The sequence below is a fragment of the Vicia villosa genome, linkage group LG3, assembly GCF_029867415.1.
Source record: "Vicia villosa cultivar HV-30 ecotype Madison, WI linkage group LG3, Vvil1.0, whole genome shotgun sequence".
In the NCBI taxonomy this organism is placed as follows: domain Eukaryota; kingdom Viridiplantae; phylum Streptophyta; class Magnoliopsida; order Fabales; family Fabaceae; genus Vicia; species Vicia villosa.
In genome coordinates this window covers 202,864,839-202,886,150 of record NC_081182.1, presented here as the reverse complement: position 1 = coordinate 202,886,150, position 21,312 = coordinate 202,864,839, and the positions used below count along the sequence as shown (strand labels likewise).

General features: G+C 32.4%; 3 protein-coding genes across 4 annotated transcripts; all 3 read left to right on the top strand.

Moving 5' to 3' along the window:
- Nucleotides 1-1,199: 1,199 nt before the first annotated feature.
- LOC131593330 (protein trichome birefringence-like 38) lies at nucleotides 1,200-4,381 on the top strand. Its single transcript, XM_058865798.1, has 5 exons — nucleotides 1,200-1,517; nucleotides 3,006-3,177; nucleotides 3,281-3,456; nucleotides 3,653-3,811; nucleotides 3,908-4,381. Exons 1-5 carry the CDS (start codon nucleotides 1,264-1,266, stop codon nucleotides 4,197-4,199), a joined length of 1,053 nt encoding a protein of 350 aa, XP_058721781.1. The 5' UTR covers nucleotides 1,200-1,263; the 3' UTR covers nucleotides 4,200-4,381.
- A 4,200-nt stretch (nucleotides 4,382-8,581) lies between these two features.
- LOC131593329 (G-type lectin S-receptor-like serine/threonine-protein kinase At4g27290) lies at nucleotides 8,582-12,578 on the top strand. 2 transcript variants are annotated; one of them, XM_058865797.1, is made up of 8 exons: nucleotides 8,582-8,786; nucleotides 8,911-10,053; nucleotides 10,301-10,417; nucleotides 10,576-10,730; nucleotides 10,820-11,030; nucleotides 11,122-11,359; nucleotides 11,746-11,896; nucleotides 12,037-12,574. In XM_058865797.1, the coding sequence occupies exons 2-8, from the start codon at nucleotides 9,132-9,134 to the stop codon at nucleotides 12,334-12,336; spliced, it is 2,094 nt and encodes a 697-aa protein (XP_058721780.1). In that variant the 5' UTR covers nucleotides 8,582-8,786; nucleotides 8,911-9,131; the 3' UTR covers nucleotides 12,337-12,574. The 2 variants fall into 2 exon arrangements, with proteins under 2 accessions (XP_058721780.1, XP_058721779.1); XM_058865796.1 differs by having other exon boundaries at nucleotides 8,582-10,053; nucleotides 12,037-12,578.
- A 127-nt stretch (nucleotides 12,579-12,705) lies between these two features.
- Nucleotides 12,706-16,404, top strand: LOC131593327 (G-type lectin S-receptor-like serine/threonine-protein kinase At4g27290). The gene is made up of 7 exons (XM_058865792.1): nucleotides 12,706-14,135; nucleotides 14,233-14,364; nucleotides 14,476-14,627; nucleotides 14,844-15,054; nucleotides 15,149-15,386; nucleotides 15,558-15,708; nucleotides 15,950-16,404. The coding sequence occupies exons 1-7, from the start codon at nucleotides 12,854-12,856 to the stop codon at nucleotides 16,259-16,261; spliced, it is 2,478 nt and encodes an 825-aa protein (XP_058721775.1). The 5' UTR covers nucleotides 12,706-12,853; the 3' UTR covers nucleotides 16,262-16,404.
- The last annotated feature ends 4,908 nt before the right edge of the window (nucleotides 16,405-21,312 follow it).

The following is a 21,312-nucleotide window of genomic DNA, read 5'->3' as shown; positions in this document are numbered from 1 at the left end:
TATGTATTTTAATGTTTATATTTTTAATAATATTTTATTATTTAGTATTTTGTAACTCCTAAATATATTCTAATTATAAAGTATAAAAACATTAGATAAAACTTTTTTTATATGTATATATTTATATTAAAAATAATTTGTTATTTATATTATTATTGTTAAAAATATAAATAATATTTATATTATAATTTATTATTTATATTATTATAAATATATAAAAATAAAATAATAATAATAATAATAATAACAATATTAATAATAAACAAAATAATAATAATCAAAATAATAGTAATGATAATATATATATATATATATATATATATATATATATATATATATATATATATATATATATATATATATATATATATATATATATATATATATATATATATATATATATATATATATATATTAAATTTGTCTTAACTATTTATTATAAATCAAAAGATTAAATAATATTCATATTTTTGTAAATTTAAATTCCAAAATATTTTTATTTCTATGAGTTTTTATTTTATTAATTTTTTATAAAATTCATATTATTTTTATGAAATTTAAATTTTAAATATCTTATTTGAAGTTTATAATATTCTTATTATTATAATATTATTATTTTTAATAGTGTTAGCTGAATATATTATTATTAATTCTTAAAAAGTCAATAAAAAGTTTAAATGTTACCATATGACGGGTTACTTCAAAAAAAAGGTAGAAGATATTGGTGACTAAAGATGAATGTGAAGATATAGATACAATATCAAATGTAGTTTAAAAAAAATATTTAATAATATTCTTTAGTTACTTAATTTTTCTTTCTTCTAATTTATACATTCTAAATAATTAATAGTATAATTGCAATATAATCTATATGGTCTATAAAATAATTTTTATGCAAATAACTAATAAATATCAACTATTATTAAAAAATTATTTCTAACATACGCGTGCAGAGCACGGGTCGGTAATCTAGTTCGTTATAAAATATAGGTTATATATATGATTATAGTTTGGTTATTAAAATTAACTGCACCCCTAAATTAATTGCATAAATTCTGCAATCGATAATGGACAGATCCAAATTTACATCAAATAAATTGTCTTTACCTTAATGATACAACCTTTTCCCATTTATATTAATGTGTAATAAAGAGACAATCCAAATTTATCATATATATACCCAACAAAATACATACTATCTCTCCAAACATTCACTCACAAATAATTTTTTAGAGAGAGAAAGAGTGTGAGCTGGGTTTTGAAATGAAGGTTTATGGTTGGATTGCAATAACCATTTGTATGGTGATTTGTCTTAATCCATGCATTTGTTTGGAAGAAACTAATGGAGAGGGTTGCAATATATATGAAGGAAGTTGGGTTTATGATGAATCTTACCCTCTTTATGATTCATCAAAATGTCCTCACATTCGTTTGGAATATGATTGCTTGAAATATGGAAGAACTGATCAAGAGTATCTCAAATACAGATGGCAACCAACCAATTGTAACTTATCAAGGTACCAATTTATTAAATTTTATATGACTGATATCCTGTGAAGCACCCATACCTATAAAATCAGATGTGTCTGAGTCAATGACAGACACCTGCACCGACACAGTGACACTTACAATTATATATTTTTTTTATTTTTTAAATTATTATCGGTATCACCGTGACAGTGCTGGGGTCGTTTTTGGGGTGTCTGTACTACATGGCTGATATCTCATGATACTATTCTTAACATTTTGCACTGATACTAATATTTGTGATCACAATTAATTATTTTAATTTTTTAATTATTATTGATGTATATGTGTTAGTGTTAGTGATAGTATCAATGTTGTGTGTGATTTTCATAGTTTTAGAATTTTTTTATTGAATTATATAATTGATTGTGATTTTCTGCATATCAATGAATGATGGTGTGTATGTGTTAATAGCATGTGATTATAGGTTTGTAGTCTTATCAGAAAAAGTGTTGTCGTGTTTGATACGACTTTTGGATATATTGAGAAATACAAATTACTTTATTTGTACACACAAAAGTTGTTAACATAAACCACACATATTTCTATTAATTATAAGCTTAGAAGCTTAGAATCTGGCCTGCCAAAGAGTGCCTAACTCTTTTTTTTTTTTAATTCTATCATCTCATTAGATTGGTAGACTATTTCTAAATTATTATCTTTTATTTATATTAAAAAATTATAAAATATCCTAATTATTAACTTTTATTTATCATATTTTATTTTATTAAAATATATTAAATGGTCAAGTCAAATGTAACTTTATGATAGAGAATATTTAATGTCAACCCTTTTTTTAGGGTCATATTTACTCTGATCTACAATGTCATAAAAAAAAAATTTGCATTCTAACAATTCAATTTTTTGATGTCATAATTAACTTTATTTGGAAACTTAATCAAACACACTGAAAATCTAAAAAAATTACTATTTTTCAAATGATTTATAAAAGTATTTTTAAAAATGTATTGTTTTTAATGGCAGAATTGGCAAAAATAGTATGAGGGGTCCATAAAAAAATAATTTAATTTTGGTCCTTAACTTTATTGTTATCACTAAATTACAATTTCAATTCATGTGGATTTGCACCTCTCACATGTGATAGCTTTCTGTTTTTGTTTTTGGCGTTGGATTAGTGCAAATAATAGCAAAATACAGCATGTGATGATTTGTATGCTTTAACATAAAAAAAAATGGCATCATTCTTGGTAAAGGAAAAAGAGTTTACATCTTTCACAATATCCGTGAGTTGTATGATTTGGTTTTATATCTATGTACATCAAAGTGATGATGTAGTTTATGCCTTCAAGTTGAATTTATTTTAAGTTGAATTTATTTTAAGATGAATTATGAAATATTTTTTAGAGGTCTTACTTAATGTGATTTGGTTTTCCTTTTTAAATATCAATTCATCAAAATAGATATTTGAAAAAAAATATTCAATAACATTTGTTAAAAAAATTTAATGATTTTTGCAGTTTTGATGGAAAAAGTTTCTTGACCAAATTCAAGGGAAAACAAATCATGTATATTGGAGATTCAGTGAGTCTCAACCAATGGCAATCATTTATATGTATGCTTCATTCTACTATACCTAATGCTACTATAACACAAGTGGGTGGTGAACCCATCACAAACCACACATTTCAGGTCAGTCATATATATCTTCCATCACAAATCATCTTTCTAAATCATTTCATAAAAAAGTTTTATTTTTATTACAATTTCAAGTAATTTTCAATATTTTTTGCAGGAATATGGAGTTTCAGTTATTGTCTACCATAGTTCATATTTGGTTGACATTGAAGTGGAAAAAATGGGTAGAGTTCTCAAACTTGATTCTCTTAAGAGTGGAGACATATGGAAAGAAATGGATGTTTTGGTTTTCAACACTTGGCTTTGGTGGTACCGCAGCGGACCCAAACAACCGTAAGATTTCTATAAAGAAACTCGTAAACCTAATAATACAGAGATTAGTCTCTGCGTTCCATATGATAAGCAAATTTTACCTTTTTATATAAATTAAATAATTAATGTATCTGGTCTATTTAATGAATCTAAAAAGATAAAATTTATTTATAATATATAACGGAAATAACGTTACGATTTTGAATTTTTATTGCAGATGGGATTATATTCAAATAGGTGACAAAATAGTGAAAGACATGGATAGAATGGAAGCTTTTAGAACTGGTTTGACAACTTGGGCTAAATGGGTTGATACAGATGTTGATACAACAAAAACCAAAGTTTTTTTTCAAGGAATTTCTCCTATGCACTACCAGTGAGTTTCACAAATCATCTTAATAAATTGTTTATTGGTTGTAATAATTAATGTAATGTGTTTTTAATTATTTTTATTTGTGGATATAAAAAATAGTGGTGAAGAATGGAATGAGCCAGGAGTAACAAATTGTGCAAAAGAGACAACACCAATAAATGAAACATCATCAACAAGAGGATTACCAAAAGCATCATATGTAATGGAAAGTGTTTTGAAGACAATCACAAAGCCTGTTCATCTTCTCAATATTACAGCTCTTTCAGAATTGAGAAAAGATGGTCATCCTAGCTCTCATAATGGCTTCCATGGCATGGATTGTACACATTGGTGTGTAGCTGGGGTTCCAGATACTTGGAATCAACTTATGCTTGAATCAATTATTGATTAGAATTAGGTTATATTTCTAATGGTTTTAGTGGATGTTGTTACAATTTAGTCCTTGAGAAAAATTATACTATTAGGGATCACATATATAAGTAGTTTAATCAAAAGTTACAGCTAAACAAAAGATGTTGTTAGGATATTTTATTTTGTAATAACTCAAAATCTCATTAGTGATGAAATTAGTAAAAAAATAAAGTTTACTTTGATTCATAAGCTTAATCAATTTAGTAACTTAATTAAGAGTGGTGTAACATATTATTTTTAATTAGAGGTTTGGACGATTGAATGATCTAGTTTAAGAAGAGAAATACTTTTTATCGGAAAATATTTTATTTTCCCATATTATGATTTTTTTTTATTCTTATTTATTTTCGGTTAAGGAGTGAATTAATTGTAATTTATAGTATTCCCAATATATAAACCAATATGAGGTTGAGGAATAAAACACAACAACTTTTCACCATTCTCTTTAATATGGTATCAAGAGCACTAGGTTAGGGTTTAGCTGTAAAGCTTTCTACAACTAATGGGGTTTTGGGTGTAACTCAGGGAAAAAATTTATGTTGGACCCACTTTCTTACCCGACCCGCGTCACATACCTGTTTAGCCCCATATGACGAATCACAACAAAATTTAACCTTCCCTAGCACAGGCCTACACCGAATCCAACCATGGCGAACAACCACCATCCGAGTCGGGCGGCGGCCGTGGAAATGGCGATGACAGAGGAAACGATAGTGGTCGTAGTGATGGCGGTGGCTGCGGAGATGGCGGTGGTAGAGGAAACGACGGTGGTCGCAGAAGTAGCATAATAGAGCAATCGTGGGTGGTCACAAACAATGGCGATGTTGGTGGCAACAGTGGAAACAAAAACAACAATGTTTATGGTGACAGTTATTCCAATATAGGCGGCAATGACCTAGAGGATTCCTCATACTCCCTCAAGGTGAATATTCCTAAGATAAATGGGAATAACAATAATGAATGGGCCTAAATCGTTTGCTTGGTATTGGATAGCAAAGGGAAGCTTGGTTTTTTAACATGAGCAATAGCTAAATCGGCATGAGGAGACCCTTTTTACAAATAATGGAAATCTGAAAACTCCTTGATTATTGTGTGGTTGGTAATCTCTTTGGAAACTGGAATAGGTAAGTCTTACATATTTTTGCCTTCTACAAAGGATGTATGGGGAGCTGTTAAGGAAACATACTCTGACATTCAAAACTCCTCACAAACTTTTGATTTAAAATCAAGGTTATGGCATGCGAAACAATGTGACAGGAGTGTAACTTCTTATTTTAATGAGTTGTTGACCCTGTGGCAAAAGTTGGATCTTTTTTATGATGACAATTGGATATGTACATAATATAGTGTTATGTTTCTCAAGAGGCGAGAAAATGATTGTGTCTTCATGTTTCTCGTTGGGCTCAATAAATACCTTGATGAGGTAAAAGGTAGAGTTTTCAGAAAAATAGCATTGCTAACTCTTCATGAAACTTTTTCAGAAATAAGAAGGGAGGAGCCACGACAAGGTATTATGATGGGAAAGATACCAAGAAGCTTTGAGTCTGAAGGCTTATCTTTGGCTACTAGGAAACTTAATGAGGGAAAAAGGTTAGACAAAGTTCATTGGTGTGATCAATGCATGCGCAAATGGCATACGTGTGAGACTTGTTGGAAGCTCAAAGACAAACCTCCTAACTAGAAGAAGAAAGATGGTCATACATTTCTGGCTAGTAATTCTGATCAAGGGAAATGAATCTTTTCGCCTCATCTTCCACTCACTACGAAACAACTAGACACACTCCACAAACTACATGAGTCTCCAACTCCTTCGTGCTCTATAGCAATAAAAGTTAATTATGCATTTCTTAGTGTTAGTCCCAATCATACTTGGATAGTAGATTCATGTGCCTCTGATCACATGACAGGTGAATCTACTTTGTTCTCTTCATATAGTTCATGTGTAAGTAATCAAAAAATAAAAATCGCATATGGCTCCTTTTTAGCCATTGCAGGTAAAGGGTCAGTTGTGTTGTCTCTAATGTTAATTCTTAAAAATGTCCTTCATGTTCCAAATTTATCATGTAATTTAATGTCTGTCAGTAAATTAGCCCAAGATATAAATTGTCAAACTAATTTTTTTCGATTTCACTGTGTCTTTCAAGATTTGAACTCGGGGAAGATGATTGGCAGTGTTAAGGAGAATGGAGGACTGTACTACCTTGACATTAGATCTATATCACAACTATCTTCAAAAACAATAAGTTCTTGCTTTGGGTCTTTTTCTGTTTCATGAATTATACTCCCTAGATCCTTGTTGATATTTCTTTTTGAGCCTGTGAAATTGCTATTGTGTCATTTCCACAGGCGTAGCTTGAATAACAAGTTAGAACATTTAAATTTGGATGTCTTAGTATTTGATTCAAATTATGTGTTATATCTTATTTGAATTATGCACTTGTGAAAATTAGAATTTGCCTCTGGACAAAATGATTCTAATCACAAGTTGAACATGATTCGAATCATAACCTCATTTGATTCGAATCAAGTGAATATCATGAATCGAATCATGCAATTTAAAAAACGCCCCATTTTGGCCTGTCCAGGTTGATTCGAATCACACTTTCTTCTTGATTCAAATCATGTATTTTAAAATCCAATTTTCCATTTCTCATGTAAATAGTTGTTTCTTTTGGTGAAAGAACATAGTTAAATTCGTTCTCCTTTTTGTTGCATCTTGTTCTTGTGGAATTTTTTGTTGTGTTTGAGAAAATTAAAGAGGGAGGGTTGACTAATCTTTATGTGTGTTCATGATTAATCAATTTTCTTGATAACAATCAAAGCCAAACCCCATTCATCTAGAAACTTGATAGAACCTTCTGTGTGTGTTCTTCATTCGCCTTCATCTAAAACACTTGACTAACACTTTGTGTTTGTAGATTGTTTATGAGATATTCTGACACTGTTCATCATCTCCATCGTATTGTTGAGGACCTTCATCTCTAATGGATTATTAGCGCACTCTTTCTCCTTGGGATAACATATATTTGAGCATATAACATATAACTTATAATTTTGTAATTTGTAAGTTCATATGATAATAAAAACTTTTTTTATCACGATCGTATAACTTATTTTATTAACTTTTGGCTTATTTTTCATATATTATTTCAAATAGCAGTTTTGTTTATAATTTATAGCTTATCATTTTCTATTTCATTTTTATTTTTATCATTTTAATTAAAATTTATTTTTACTTTTTAGAATTTAAGTATCATAAATATATATTTTATTATAATATTTTTAGTTGAATAATTAATGCAAAATATTTAATTAAGTTAAGAGATTAGACTATTTATGCGTATTTAAGTAGAATTTTTTGTTTTTGTAATTAAATATTTAAAATGTTCTGCTTTGTGGTCGTTTTATTGGCGGGAAATTTTCATCAACTCATAGGAACAATTAGAACATACAGTGCTTCGATTGGGTTCGTCGATTCATTCCTCCGCCGCAATTTTCGATCTCGACGGCGGTGGCGCCGTTTCTTTATGCCGGCCGCTGGTTTATGCTAGGGTTTGGGTGATAATGAAGATGAAATATTGCGGGGTAAGTTTCAACGTTACTTTTAAAAATATGGCAATTATATGTGTATCGTTTGAAAAAAATCGTTCATTTTACACACCACAAGCCAATTCAATCATCACTATCAGTCTATGTTATAGTTGAGGTCTCTACATTGCATTCGTTGTTGTTTCAATCAGAATACCCCATTTCATAGGTAACTATATGAACAAAATTGAAATGACTTTGATTTGTAGTACATCACAGGCTTCATGTTGTAGTTTGGACCTTACATCATTTTCATGATATTGAAGACTTGGTCTTAGTTGATTTGAAACAGTGTTGTGGAGTATGAAGCACGATGGAAACACGACACATACAGTAACACGTCGATACCAGTAATAATTTGAAAAAATAAATTTATTAGACGTAATCACCTATGAAGCACGGACACAGACATCAGACACGACACTGATACTGACACCACATTGGTAATAATTTGAAAAAATGAATAAATTAGACGTAATCACCTATGAAGCAAAAACACAGACACCAGACACAATACTGACACTGACACGTGTTGTCCAGTAATAATTTGAAAAAACGAAAAAAATTGAACGTAAGCATATGTGTCGGTGTCTGACACAGGCACATACACGCCTTTTTCAGAGGGGTCGGTACTATTGAGGTAATCACAAGTGTCAATGTCTAGTTTCGGGCACCAACATTGACACGTACACACCTTTTCTTAGATGTCGCTGCTAAGAGGTTGAGGATGATAGGTGGGTGGGCTGATAGGTGGGTGGGCAATGTCACGAGCCAAAAATCCGCCATATACATAGGGTGATTTGAGTGTTGTTTGTAGATGGAAACAAAAATGGAAATTGTCTTTATTTCCTTGCCTACTTAGGCCGTTTTCTCTTTGGAGTTACATGGAAAGACTTGGACTAAGTTGTCTCAATGGAATTCGATAAAATGAGAATGAAGAGGACGAACACACACAAACACAATGGAGAACCATAATAAGGTGCTAATGCTAATTGTGTGTACTTTCCTCTTTTGCTCCATGCCCATTTTTTCTAAACAGAACGCATTTACTACTATTGCTCCAAGTCAGTTTATCCAATATCCTGAAACAATTGTTTCTGCAGCTGGAACCTTTGAAGCAGGCTTTTTCGACTTTGGAGATACACAACGCCAATACTTTGGTATATGGTACAAGAGCATATTACCTAGGATTATTGTGTGGGTTGCCAATAGAAATACCCCTGTACGAAACTCAACAGGATTGCTGAAACTCAATGATCAGGGAACTCTTGTTATTCTCGATGGCTCCAAACGCATCATCTGGTCCTCCAATTCGTCAAGAAAAATGGTGAAACCAGTTGTTGTATTGTTGTTGGATTCTGGAAACCTTGTTGTGAAAGATGCAAACAGCAGTGGGAATTTTCTTTGGGAAAGTGTTGATTATCCGGGTAACACTTTCCTTGCTGGAATGAAGCTGAAAAGTAATTTAGTTACTGGTCCATATAAATATCTCACATCTTGGAGAAGCCCCGAAGATCCTGCTGAAGGCGAGTATTCATATAGGATAGATACACATGGTTTTCCTCAGCTGGTTACTGCAAAAGGAGCAACGTTTCTGTCTAGAGCAGGTTCATGGAATGGATTTCTTTTCACTGGTGTTTCTTGGCAAAGAATGCATAAATTCTTGAATTTCTCAGTAGTGTTCACTGACAAAGAAATCGCTTATCAATATGAAACTATGAACAGTTCAATTATTACTAAAATGGTGCTCGATCCAGATGGAAAGTCACAACGTACACTATGGTTAGATAGTGAACATATTTGGGAGATTATAGTTGCTCGTCCTGCAGACCAGTGTGATTATTATTCGTTGTGTGGTATCAACTCTAACTGCAATGTTGATAACTTTCCAATATGTGAATGCTTGGAAGGTTTCACGCCAAAATTTCAACCAAAATGGGAGTCATCGAATTGGTCTGATGGGTGTGTAAGGAAAACACATTTAAATTGTCTCCATGGAGATGGATTTTTGAAATACCCAAGCATGAAGTTGCCAGATACGTCATCATCATGGTTTGACAAGAGCTTGAGCCTTGAGGAATGCAAGACAATGTGTTTGAAAAATTGTTCTTGCACTGCATATGCAAATTTAGATATCAGAGATGATGGGAGTGGCTGCTTACATTGGTTTAACAACATTGTGGACATGAGAAAACATCCAGAGCAAGGGCAAGACGTTTACATTCGGCTGGCATCTTCAGAACTTGGTATTTTCATTTCCTATTACATCTTTTGTCATTTCAGTTAAATATACAACACAAATTTATATATTTCAGCATTTGTCTTGATATGATTAAGTACTGTTGAAAACTTCTAAATTCTAATTATGTGACACTTCAACTTTTAAGTATATAGCTGATTATTTTTAAGAATAGTTGATTATCTCTATAAATGTCTTTCCTTCTTTTTAGTAAGCTTCTACTGCTTATTGACTGACACTTACTTCAACCTCAGATCATATAAAGAATAAGAGGAACTTGAAGCTTGCTGGGACTCTTGCAGGAGTTATTGCATTCATTATAGGACTATCTGTTCTTGTATTGGTCACATCAGTATATAGAAAGAAGTTTGGTAAGCCAAGTGAAAAAGTTATGATAAGAAAATCTTAAATATTTATGATTTACTAAAATAGTGTCGCAAACAGAATAAGTTACAGATTACAGTGAACTCTGAAGTTTAATTGCTTTGTTCCTATACTGTGAACATTAAACAACTTATTGTTACTTCAGGGTATATAAACAAATTATTTCACCGGAAGCACAAAATGGAGACGGAAGACGGTGAGTTGGCTACAATATTTGATTTTTCGACCATCACTAATGCAACAAATAACTTCTCTGACAGAAACAAGTTAGGAGAAGGTGGTTTTGGAACAGTGTACAAGGTAAAGTCTTGGTTACCAAGTTAATTTATCCCCTTATTTGGGCAAGTACTATAAGTATTGAATACTAAAATTTCTAAAAATATTACTAGGGCTTAATGGTAGATGGCCAAGAGATTGCTGTAAAGAGGCTTTCAAAAACATCGGGACAAGGAGCCGAGGAGTTCAAAAATGAAGTAAAGTTGATGGCAACACTTCAACACCGTAATCTTGTAAAACTTCTTGGTTGTTCTATTCAACAAGATGAGAAGTTGTTGATATATGAATTCATGCCCAACAAAAGCTTGGATTGCTTTATTTTTGGTTTGAACTTACACACCATTCAAATTTATTGATCTCAGTTTCTCGTCAAAATATAGTTCTCATGCTAACTTAAGTAAGTGAAATCTGTCAGATACTATGCAAAGCAAATTACTAACTTGGACCAAGCGCTTGGAAATTATTGATGGGATTGCTCGAGGGCTGTTGTATCTCCATCAAGATTCTACACTAAGAATCATACATAGAGATCTCAAGACAAGCAATATTCTTCTTGATATTGATATGATCCCAAAGATATCAGATTTTGGTTTAGCCAGATCATTTATGGGAGACCAAGCTGAGGCGAATACAAATAGAGTGATGGGAACATAGTAATTTCAACTTATGTTTATTTCAATTTAAGGCTTAAATAACACTTTAGTCTTTATAATATGCATTGATTTCTGTTTTAGATTACTCATTATTTTGGTTTTAGTCCTTGGTAGTACTTGTTCATATCGGAATATATTTTCATCTTCGTCCTTAGAATAAAAACTATACATGGACTTTGTTCAATATGGACAAATATTACAAGGATTCTTTTCTACGTTTCAGACATTAATGCTGCTAAAACTTTTTTAGGGAATAAATACAAAAAAAAATATGCTAATAGTATTGTATATTATAGGTACTATAATGTAGTTTAAACCTTCAGTTCTGCGTCGTCATAACCCCTTTTAACATCTTTTGTTCCTAACTTCAATGTTCTTTCTTGCAGTGGGTATATGCCTCCAGAATATGCAGTGCATGGATATTTCTCAATAAAATCAGATGTTTTTAGCTTTGGAGTCGTTGTACTTGAGATAATTAGCGGTAGGAAGAATCGCAGATTTTGTGACCCTATACACCATCTAAACCTTCTTGGTCATGTAAGTTTTGAAGTGTTTGTGTTTGTGTTCATTTTTTTATTTATAGCTGCTTGCTCTCCTCATATCTCTTTTTTGTTTCATTAAATCTCCTGGAAGGAAAGATTGAGCTTACTCTTGCTGTAACTTTGATGTGGTTTTAGGCATGGAGACTATGGGTTGAAGAAAGGCCACATGAGTTAATAGCTGATATATCCTATGATGCGGATATATATTCAGAAATAATAAGATTTATTCATGTGGCTCTATTGTGTGTACAAGAGAAACCAGAAAACAGACCTAACATGTCATCTGTGGTTTTTATGTTAAAGGGTGAAAAGATACTCCCAAAACCTAGTGAACCTGGGTTCTATGCTGGAAAAGATAATACAAATAGCACAGGATCTTCTTCAAAAGGTTGTTCACTAAACGAAGCTTCAATCTCATTGTTAGAGGCCCGATAAGATCCTACTGTGACGCTGATATGAATGAAATACTGCTAAAAAGGTGTTAAAATTTTGTCTGAAATTATAAAGATAGAGAGAAAATAGAATATTAGTGTCATGTGCATGTGTAATCTTATGTTAGTATGATTCTAGATAAATTCCTGTTGTAAAAGCAAAGTTTAAAAACTTGTTTGATAGGTTAACCATCAACTGAAATTTATTAAACTATGTGCCTCACACATAAATTTAATATTTAATGGGACCTTTATAAATTGTAGTAAATGCAATGTATTGGAAAGTGTGCTGATAGCATTATTATACTATCAGTAAATAGTCAAAATCAATCCAAATCTGTTGTTCTTTGACTGCTGCAGAATCAATTTCCTACATATGTCCCCAATTTATTGTAACATACAGTGAAGCTTTATCCTTAATTGCAGTCTCAACTTTCATCTCTATGCTATTGACTTCTACTCAACCTCTTCTTCAAATCAATGTTTGATGAAATTCACATAGAAGCTAATAACCACACACTATGCAAATATACATGGTTCTCTTGCTAATGCTTCACACTTTCTTCTGTTTTATTATTCCCACTTTATCTATACAATATGAAACTTTTACTACTAATAGACCAAATCATTCTATCCAAGGTAATGAGACTTTGATATCTTCTGCTGGAACTTTTGAAGCTGGATTCTTCAACTTTGCAAATTCGCAATTCCAATACTATGGTATATGGTACAAAACCATATCACCTAGAACTTATGTTTGGATTGCCAATAGAGATTCTCCGATACAAAACTCAACACCGAATCTGAAACTAACATATCAAGGAACTCTTATTATTGTTGATGATTCTGGAAGGATCATATGGTCCTCCAATGCATCAACAATTGCAGAGAAACCGGTCTTGAAACCGGTCTTGTCGCTTTTAGATTCAGGAAACCTTGTTGTGAAAGATGGAGAGAAGATTTTGTGGGAGAGTTTTGATTACCCTGGTGACACTTTTCTTGCAGGAATGAAACTTAAGACAAATTTACTTAATGGTACTTTTAGGTCTCTAACGTCTTGGAAAAGTGTTGAAGATCCTTCTTCAGGTGAGTTTTCTTATCACATAGATGTTCATGGATTTCCTCAACTGGTTACTACAAAGGGAAAAGTTTTATTTAGTAGAGGTGGATCATGGAATGGTTATGCTTTTGGTGGAGTTTCATGGCTAAGGAATCTTAAACTATTCAAATTTTCTTTAGTGTTCAATGATAAAGAAGTTTCTTATGAGTATGAAACTTTGAAAAATGAAACTATTACTAGATTATGGCTTAATCCATCAGGTTTTGCTCAAAGACTGGTATGGTCAGATAGTGGAGGAGATTGGGAGATTATATCGACTCGTCCAATGGATCAGTGTGAATATTATTCAAGCTGTGATGCTAATTCTGTTTGTAATATTACAAACTCTCCAAGAACATGTCAATGCTTGGAAGGTTTTGTACCGAAATATTACAAAAAGTGGAATTCTTTGGATTGGTCTGGTGGATGTATTAGACGAATAACATTAAACTGTATCGGAGATGAATTTCTAAAGCATTCAGGAGTAGAGTTGCCAGATACATCAAATTCTTGGTTCGATAAGAGCTTGAGTCTTGAGGAATGTCAGAAAATGTGTTTGAAAAACTGTTCTTGTTCAGCATATGCGAATTTAGATGTTAAAAGTAATAGTGGTTGTTTGCTTTGGTTTGGCAAGATAAGGGACTTGACAAAACATATCGATCAAGGACAAGATATTTTCATAAGACTTGCTGCTTCTGATTTAGGTACTTTCACTTTTCTCAGAAACTTTTTTGTATGTGGAATTTCAATAAGCTTCTGGCTGCTTATTTGTTCATGGAGAATACTTTTTTTTTCCCTCAGATCATAGAAGAAATAAATGGAGCTTTAACAACAAGAAACTTGCAGGGGCACTTGGAGGAATCATTTTATTTGTCATGATTCTTGGATTGGTCACATTTACATACAAAAAGAGGAAGAAGCTTGCAGAGCCAGGTGAATTTTAATATTAGAATGTAGAGAAGTTTTTTCAATTATAAATGTCATATTTATGTTCTTCCAAATATCCTTTTAGTTATATTCAATTGGTATCATCTTCAATTTTAGGGATGCTAAAAATATTTCATAGAAAGTGCAAAAGGGAGAAGGAAGATGTGCAACTATCAACAATATTTTGTTTTACAACCATATCTAAAGCCACAAATCATTTTTCAGACGGTAACAAGATAGGACAAGGTGGTTTTGGACCGGTATACAAGGTAGTTGGATTCATTCAAATAAGTCTTGGTTAAAGTGAGAAAATCGTTGATATTTTAATCAATCGTGATTTGTTATGCATGTGCATATAATGTCAGTCACTGTCACTAAATATAAACGAGTGATATTACTCGTTTTAGAAGAGTTTGGTCTCATTTTTGGTGGTTCGTTAGTCATCTTTATTTCAAAGTCTCAAAGTTTTCTGAAATTATTGTCAGGGCGTATTGGAAGATGGGTTAGAGATTGCGGTGAAGAGGCTATCCGAAAATTCAGAACAAGGAGAAGAACAGTTTAAAAACGAAGTTATGTTGATGGCGAAGCTTCAGCACCGTAATCTTGTAAAACTTCTTGGTTGTTCAATTTATCAAGAGGAAAAGCTTTTGATCTATGAATTGATGCCCAACAGAAGCTTGGATTATTTCATTTTTGGTTTGAAACTTCACACTATGCAAACTATGTTTACTTCATTTTACTCTTTGCTATTATTTAGCTACCATGCTAACTTTAAAAGCATTTTTTTTAGATTCAACGCGAAAGGAAAAATTAGATCTGACAAAACGGTTCCAAATTATTGATGGAATTGCTCGAGGGTTGATGTATCTTCATCAAGACTCTAGATTAAGAATCATCCATAGAGATCTGAAAACAAGTAATATTCTTCTAGATAATGATATGAATCCAAGAATATCCGATTTTGGTCTAGCTAGAACATTTAGAGGAGATCAAGATGAATCCAAAACAAATAGACTGATGGGAACATAGTAAGTAACTCTAAGTCATATAGCTCCATTATATTGCAATTCCATTTTACATTGAATTTCTTTTTTAAGATGGGCAAATGTTAGTATTTTCGCCGTCACCAAGTTTGAACTTCAGTCTTTTATCTTCTAGTCCTTTTACATTGACTTTTGACTTTAATGGTTATGTTGCAGTGGTTATATGCCACCTGAATACGCGGTTCATGGATCTTATTCAATCAAATCAGATGTATTTAGCTTTGGTGTAATTGTTCTGGAGATAATTAGTGGGAGAAAGAATCGAAACTTTTATGACCATCATCACAATCTTAATCTTCTTGGTCATGTAAGTTTATATCTCATTTGTTTTTGGATCAATATTTTTTGCTGCAATCATCTAAGAGTTTAATTTTGAAACGTTGTCTATGTACATATTCTTGCACCGTTAAAAAATCACAACCATTCATATGCATGACTTTAAAAGTAACTATGATTGAAGTTAGGCGTTTTTTTATGATTAGACGATTATGATTGATTAATAGTATAAAAAATATATAGCGATAAAACATTTGTGACATTGATTTCAGGCATGGAGACTATGGAATGAAGATAAGGCACAAGAATTAATAGATGACTTATTCCATGGAACAACAATTCCATGTGAAATGTTGAGATGTATTCATGTTGGTCTACTATGTGTGCAACAAACACCACAACATAGACCAAACATGTCATCTGTAGTCTTAATGTTGAATGGTGAAAATTTGTTGCCTGAACCTAGCGAACCCGGGTTTTATTCCAGATCAGTTCATCATCCGATTCAGGTAGAATCGTCTTCAAGAAGTTGTGAAGAGTGTTCACAAAATGAAGCTACTATGTCATTGTTAGAGGCGCGATAAAATCTTATTTAGACGTATCTTATGACAAAAGCACTTGTATATATTTTTGAGAACTTGTAAAAGTAGCTTATAAGTTATAAATGTCTTAAAATTTTCAGCTTATTTCAATAAGCTCTCAACAACATCAAAAGAAATTCATAAAATAGTGGGACAGTTATGGAGATTAAATCCTAATGTTGATATAGCAGCCAACATTGGATTTGTAGGTCCATATTTAAAAATCCTTCAAAAAAGTTGTCATAAATATTTAGTCAACCTTTTACTATTTTATGACATAAGCATGCATTATCTATAAGTTCATTTTACATCAACTTGATTTTTTTAAATAATCAAAATTTTCGACACACCCCTATCTTTTCATTAATGAGCAAATAATGAACTGAAGTGGCATACTCCATGATATGTATGATCTAACAACTAATAACCAACTTCAATAATTATATGTGCAACTTGGAATCTATTCCCATCCTTTTCTTGTTTAATAACATTCTTTGTTTTTCTACTTTTGTGAGGTATTGTTCTATGTAAAGAAACTTCCCTGAGTTGAAGAATATCAGTTTATTTACAAATTATAATTGTTTTTTATTTTTAAATAATGTGAAACTAGATTATGGCTCGGGCGGGTGTAAATTACTCCCTCCGTACCTTTTTAAGTGTCATTTTAGCATAAAACTCTTCAACCAACATATTGGATTGTTAGAGTTAATTTTCCTATTATACTCTTATTTATTTATTTATTTATCTCTTTCTAAATAAATTGAATCATACACTCTCTTTTTCTAATAACTAATTGAAAAATGTGAGGTGGAGTTATTGAGAAAACAATGGTATAATTGACAAATTATAACATTAAATTATAAAACGACACTTAAATAGGAAAAAAAATTCTTCTAAAACGATACTTAAAAAAGAACGGATAGAGTAGTTTTTATTGTTCATATCTTGTGCAAACACAATTTCAAAGATCTAAACTCTAAATAGATTAGTTTCCCCCCTTTTTTTAAAAAAAAATGATTAATTAGTCTCTCAAGAGTATCTTTGATCATTACACAATATATTGACGGATCATTCATCAGAAAACGAAAGTAAAATAACAAAGATTTAAAATAAGTAAGAATATTGTTGAGTATGGTTCAAAGTGTTGAGATGATTGTGAATTGTTGAGATAATTGGGAGTTAGGTTGTTGAGAGTATAACTCATATTGTTGGGATAATTATGAATAGAGATGATTGTTTGTTGAGGGAAATTAAATATTAGGGTTTTAGATATACTAAAACAAGGCCAATAATTGTATTGGAACACTATAATCGAATACAATTCACAAGATATAGTCGCAGACGTAAGCAATTTGGTTGAACTGCGTGAACAAAGCTTTTGTGTTTCTCTCTACTCTGATCTGTATTAACGTTTCTGTTCTAACAATTAGTATCAGAGGAGGTGCAAAATTCAAAGTGATTCGGTTTTAGCCTGGAAATTCTAGTTGGAGAAAGTCAACAAAAAAATGCTTGAAAGCCAACAAATAAGACTAGCTGGTTACATTTAAAGATGGTAAGTATTGAGAAATCTCAACAGAAGGGGCTTCAACTCATCAAACACGTCGACCCAAAAAGCGTTCGACGAAGCGGTAAGCTTGGATTGAAAGAATCTCAAGAATAAATCCATAAGATTAGGATCACCCTCTCCTCTAAACGTGTCTGAAATCTCGAAAAGGGGATTTCGCCATAATGGTCAGATTCGCCAAGGTCACCAGTTGTCTAGGACTTAGAATAATTTAATAAGTCCAAATATCAGGTAAGCGGGAAAGTACTTCGATGCACGTTATTGGAACTGAATCAGATAGGCTTGAAGGCAGTTGGGAAGTTCAAAAAACGTTGGAAGACGGTTATCGACATGATGTCATGTTCCTCAATAGCTTTCTCTTTAAAGACACAATGAAGCAAGTCAAAATGCAAGCATTCAAGTAGTGAGAATCATGTCTGATATTTTAGGGATTAATTGTTATCGACAGTTATTTTTAGAGTAATATAAATAGAAGACTCGTATATTGTATTCAAGGTTGCAAAATTCATCCATCTCTCTAGAGAACTGGAGTACTCGAGCCAAAGAGAAAACAGTTTGTGAGGAACATGTACAAGTGTGGTCCCTTTATTTCATTATCTTTATGTTTCCTTAACTGAAACATTCTTATTTTAATGTCATTTAGTGCACATTCTCATTTAATGTAATTTATTGCACTTATCATTCATCGCCTTTATCCAAACTCTTATTTAATTAAAGTTTATGTCGTTTTTTTCTTTGTGCAATCGTACATATTCACATTGCAAACACACTTTCTCGTACATTCAATTTGCACAGATTGCTCTCGAGATTTTTTAGTTTATCTCACAAGCTAATCAAACGCGTGATTGTTCGTAAAAAACACCTGCGAACAAGTTAGGACGCCCGGTGAGACTGTTTTTTGTAACTTTCATACTTTTACAAGAAAGTTTTACATTTTCTCTGTTAATTGTTAAGTGCCAAAATGTAGTTATTTTGTGATTGTAAATAGTGGCACTTATCGATACTTTTGTTAATAACGTTTGAATAATACCCCGTTTTGTGCATAAATACGTATACTTTGTGAATAGATATATTTTCATACACTTTTATACTTTTTGATAGTTTTCTACTCTTTTTGTAGGTATTCTTGCGTATTTGGAGCATGAGCAATAACGTGTCGAAGACACGGCTTCAAACGCGCGATTTTGAGCGGCGGAATCAATTCATTCGGCGAATAAAGCTCAAAATCAAAGAATAATAAATCACCAATTTGGTTGATATGTTGTCATTGTTAGATAGGAAATTGAATAAGCTTTCCAACGCTTCAAACCGGGCGCAAATCGGAGTTACGGTTCTCAAGTTACGCCATTTTTACTAAAAGCTGTTTTTTCAATTCAGCAGGTTGGGCGCGATGCGCGCTCCTGCGCGCGACGCGCGCTGTACCAGATCCAAAATTGCATAAATAGGCGAAAATCAGATTTTTTAGGTTATGTTTTGGGTATTTTTGAACCCCAACTCATCCTAGGTCATTTTTGGGTAGATTTGGCTTGGAAACACCATTGGAGCTTGTAATCGGATGATCGGAGGTCGAATTTCTCATCGATTGGTGCTGACAAACCAAGAAATGTTTGGTTCCTCTTCTTCTCTTCTCTTTGTATTTCTCTTTTGGTGAGTTTGTATGTAAATACTCTAAACCCATGGATGTTTGTTACTCTTTGTACTAGTTGTATAATATATTTGCTTTACAAATCTTAATGGGTGTTTTCTTGATCTTTTTGCTTGAATGCTTTAGATTTGTGTTGTTGTAGAAATAGACATCACAAATCTTGATTAGGGGGATATCTGTTAGCTTTTGATTCTAGACATAGGATTGGGGTTAACATCCACATAATATCTGAGTTTAATGTCTCTGTGTTGTTCGATCGGTTGAGACATCGTCGAAAGAGCAATATAGTTGAATTTCCGTCGGTGTTGCAGAAATGGACATTGATGTGAGGGATATGTGGTGATTCTGATGAGTATTGTAGATTGAGTACGGCGGAGTGATAAATCTAAGTTTGTGAGGAGTAGTTTAGATTCAAACCAGAGAAGCTATTCTCTATCAAGAATGAATTTAGTTTATGTTCAAATGTTATATTTTCCTTGTTTACTTAAAACCCATTTTAACCCAAACTCAAGAACTAAGAATCCGTCGAACGGCAGTTCAGTAGCACCGATCTCTGTGGACACGATAAATTCCCGGATAAATACTTCCAAAACTTTTGTTGCTTGCCGCTATACCGCTCCAACAAAATGGCGCCGTTGCCGGGGATTGGTGTTTCTATTGAATTCGCATTGTGATAGTTTCTTTGTTTTCGAGTTTTGTGAATATCGTATATTTGTGAATTTCCTTATACTTGTATACTTTTATATAGTGGATTGTATAGATACATGTTCTAAATTTTGTTTGGTGGACTTATTAAACAAGTTGAACTCGGATAGTTTTTTAATTTCAAATCTTCCCTTTTAAACTTGTTTAGTTAATTTCACCAAACTTTTGTAAAAATTGTGTTTTTACTTATCGTTACGTGTTTGTTAATATGTGTTGTTTACGTATTGTTGTATATTCTCGTGTTTCGTAATGTTTGTTCGTGTGTGGTTAGGATACTTTCTCTAGGTTCGCGTTGGGTGAAAGCGTTGGCGTGTCGTGGAGAAAGCTACTACCGTGCAAAATAAAGGCGTCGAGCTAACGACGTAAAACAAGCGCTTGTTGGGAGGCACCCCAACAATTCTATTTTTCTGTTTTTCTGTAAATGAGTAGTGTAGGTGATAAGTGGAGGTTTCTTTGAGTTTCTGTTTTGCTGCACTGGTTTTTGTTTATCTGGTGTAGCGCGCGTCGCGCGCAAAGAGGGCGCGTCGCGCGGCCTGGGAGCTGAAGAGCTTGGTTTGGCAGAACTTTGCGTGCGTCGCGCGGTCTTGAGGGCGCGTCGCGCGCCTTGTAACTTTTGGCCAGTGAATTCTTTTTAATGGTTCATTTGCCTAGTTTTTTTTCCCACTTACACCAAGGCTTTGTAGTATACTATTTTATAGTTTTATTTTTAATTCTCTTGTTTGTGTTTAGATTCAAATTTTGGCCCGACCGCTTGAAGTAGCATTTGGTAATTCTTCAATTTTGATTGATTCAACATGCCAATTGTGCGGTAATGATTGTTCAAATTTGTACGTCTCAAGGTACTCGTTTATCGCTTTCTATAGCATAACATGTTTTTGAGACTTTTCAGTTGTACAAATTTCATATTACTTATTCTTTTTGCATAACTTGCTCATGACTTGAATCACAATTAGTTTCCCCTTTTTACCATAAATGTGAGGTGGCTTTTCATTGTGTATATATGTGAGTGACCGACATTTCTTGTTTTAACTGGATATTATTATGTTTAATCTTTCATTTGTATTGATTTTGTGAATGCACGAAAGTGATCAAGGCACTTGTTTGATTTTGAGCACAACTACCATAGCCAAAGGTCAATTT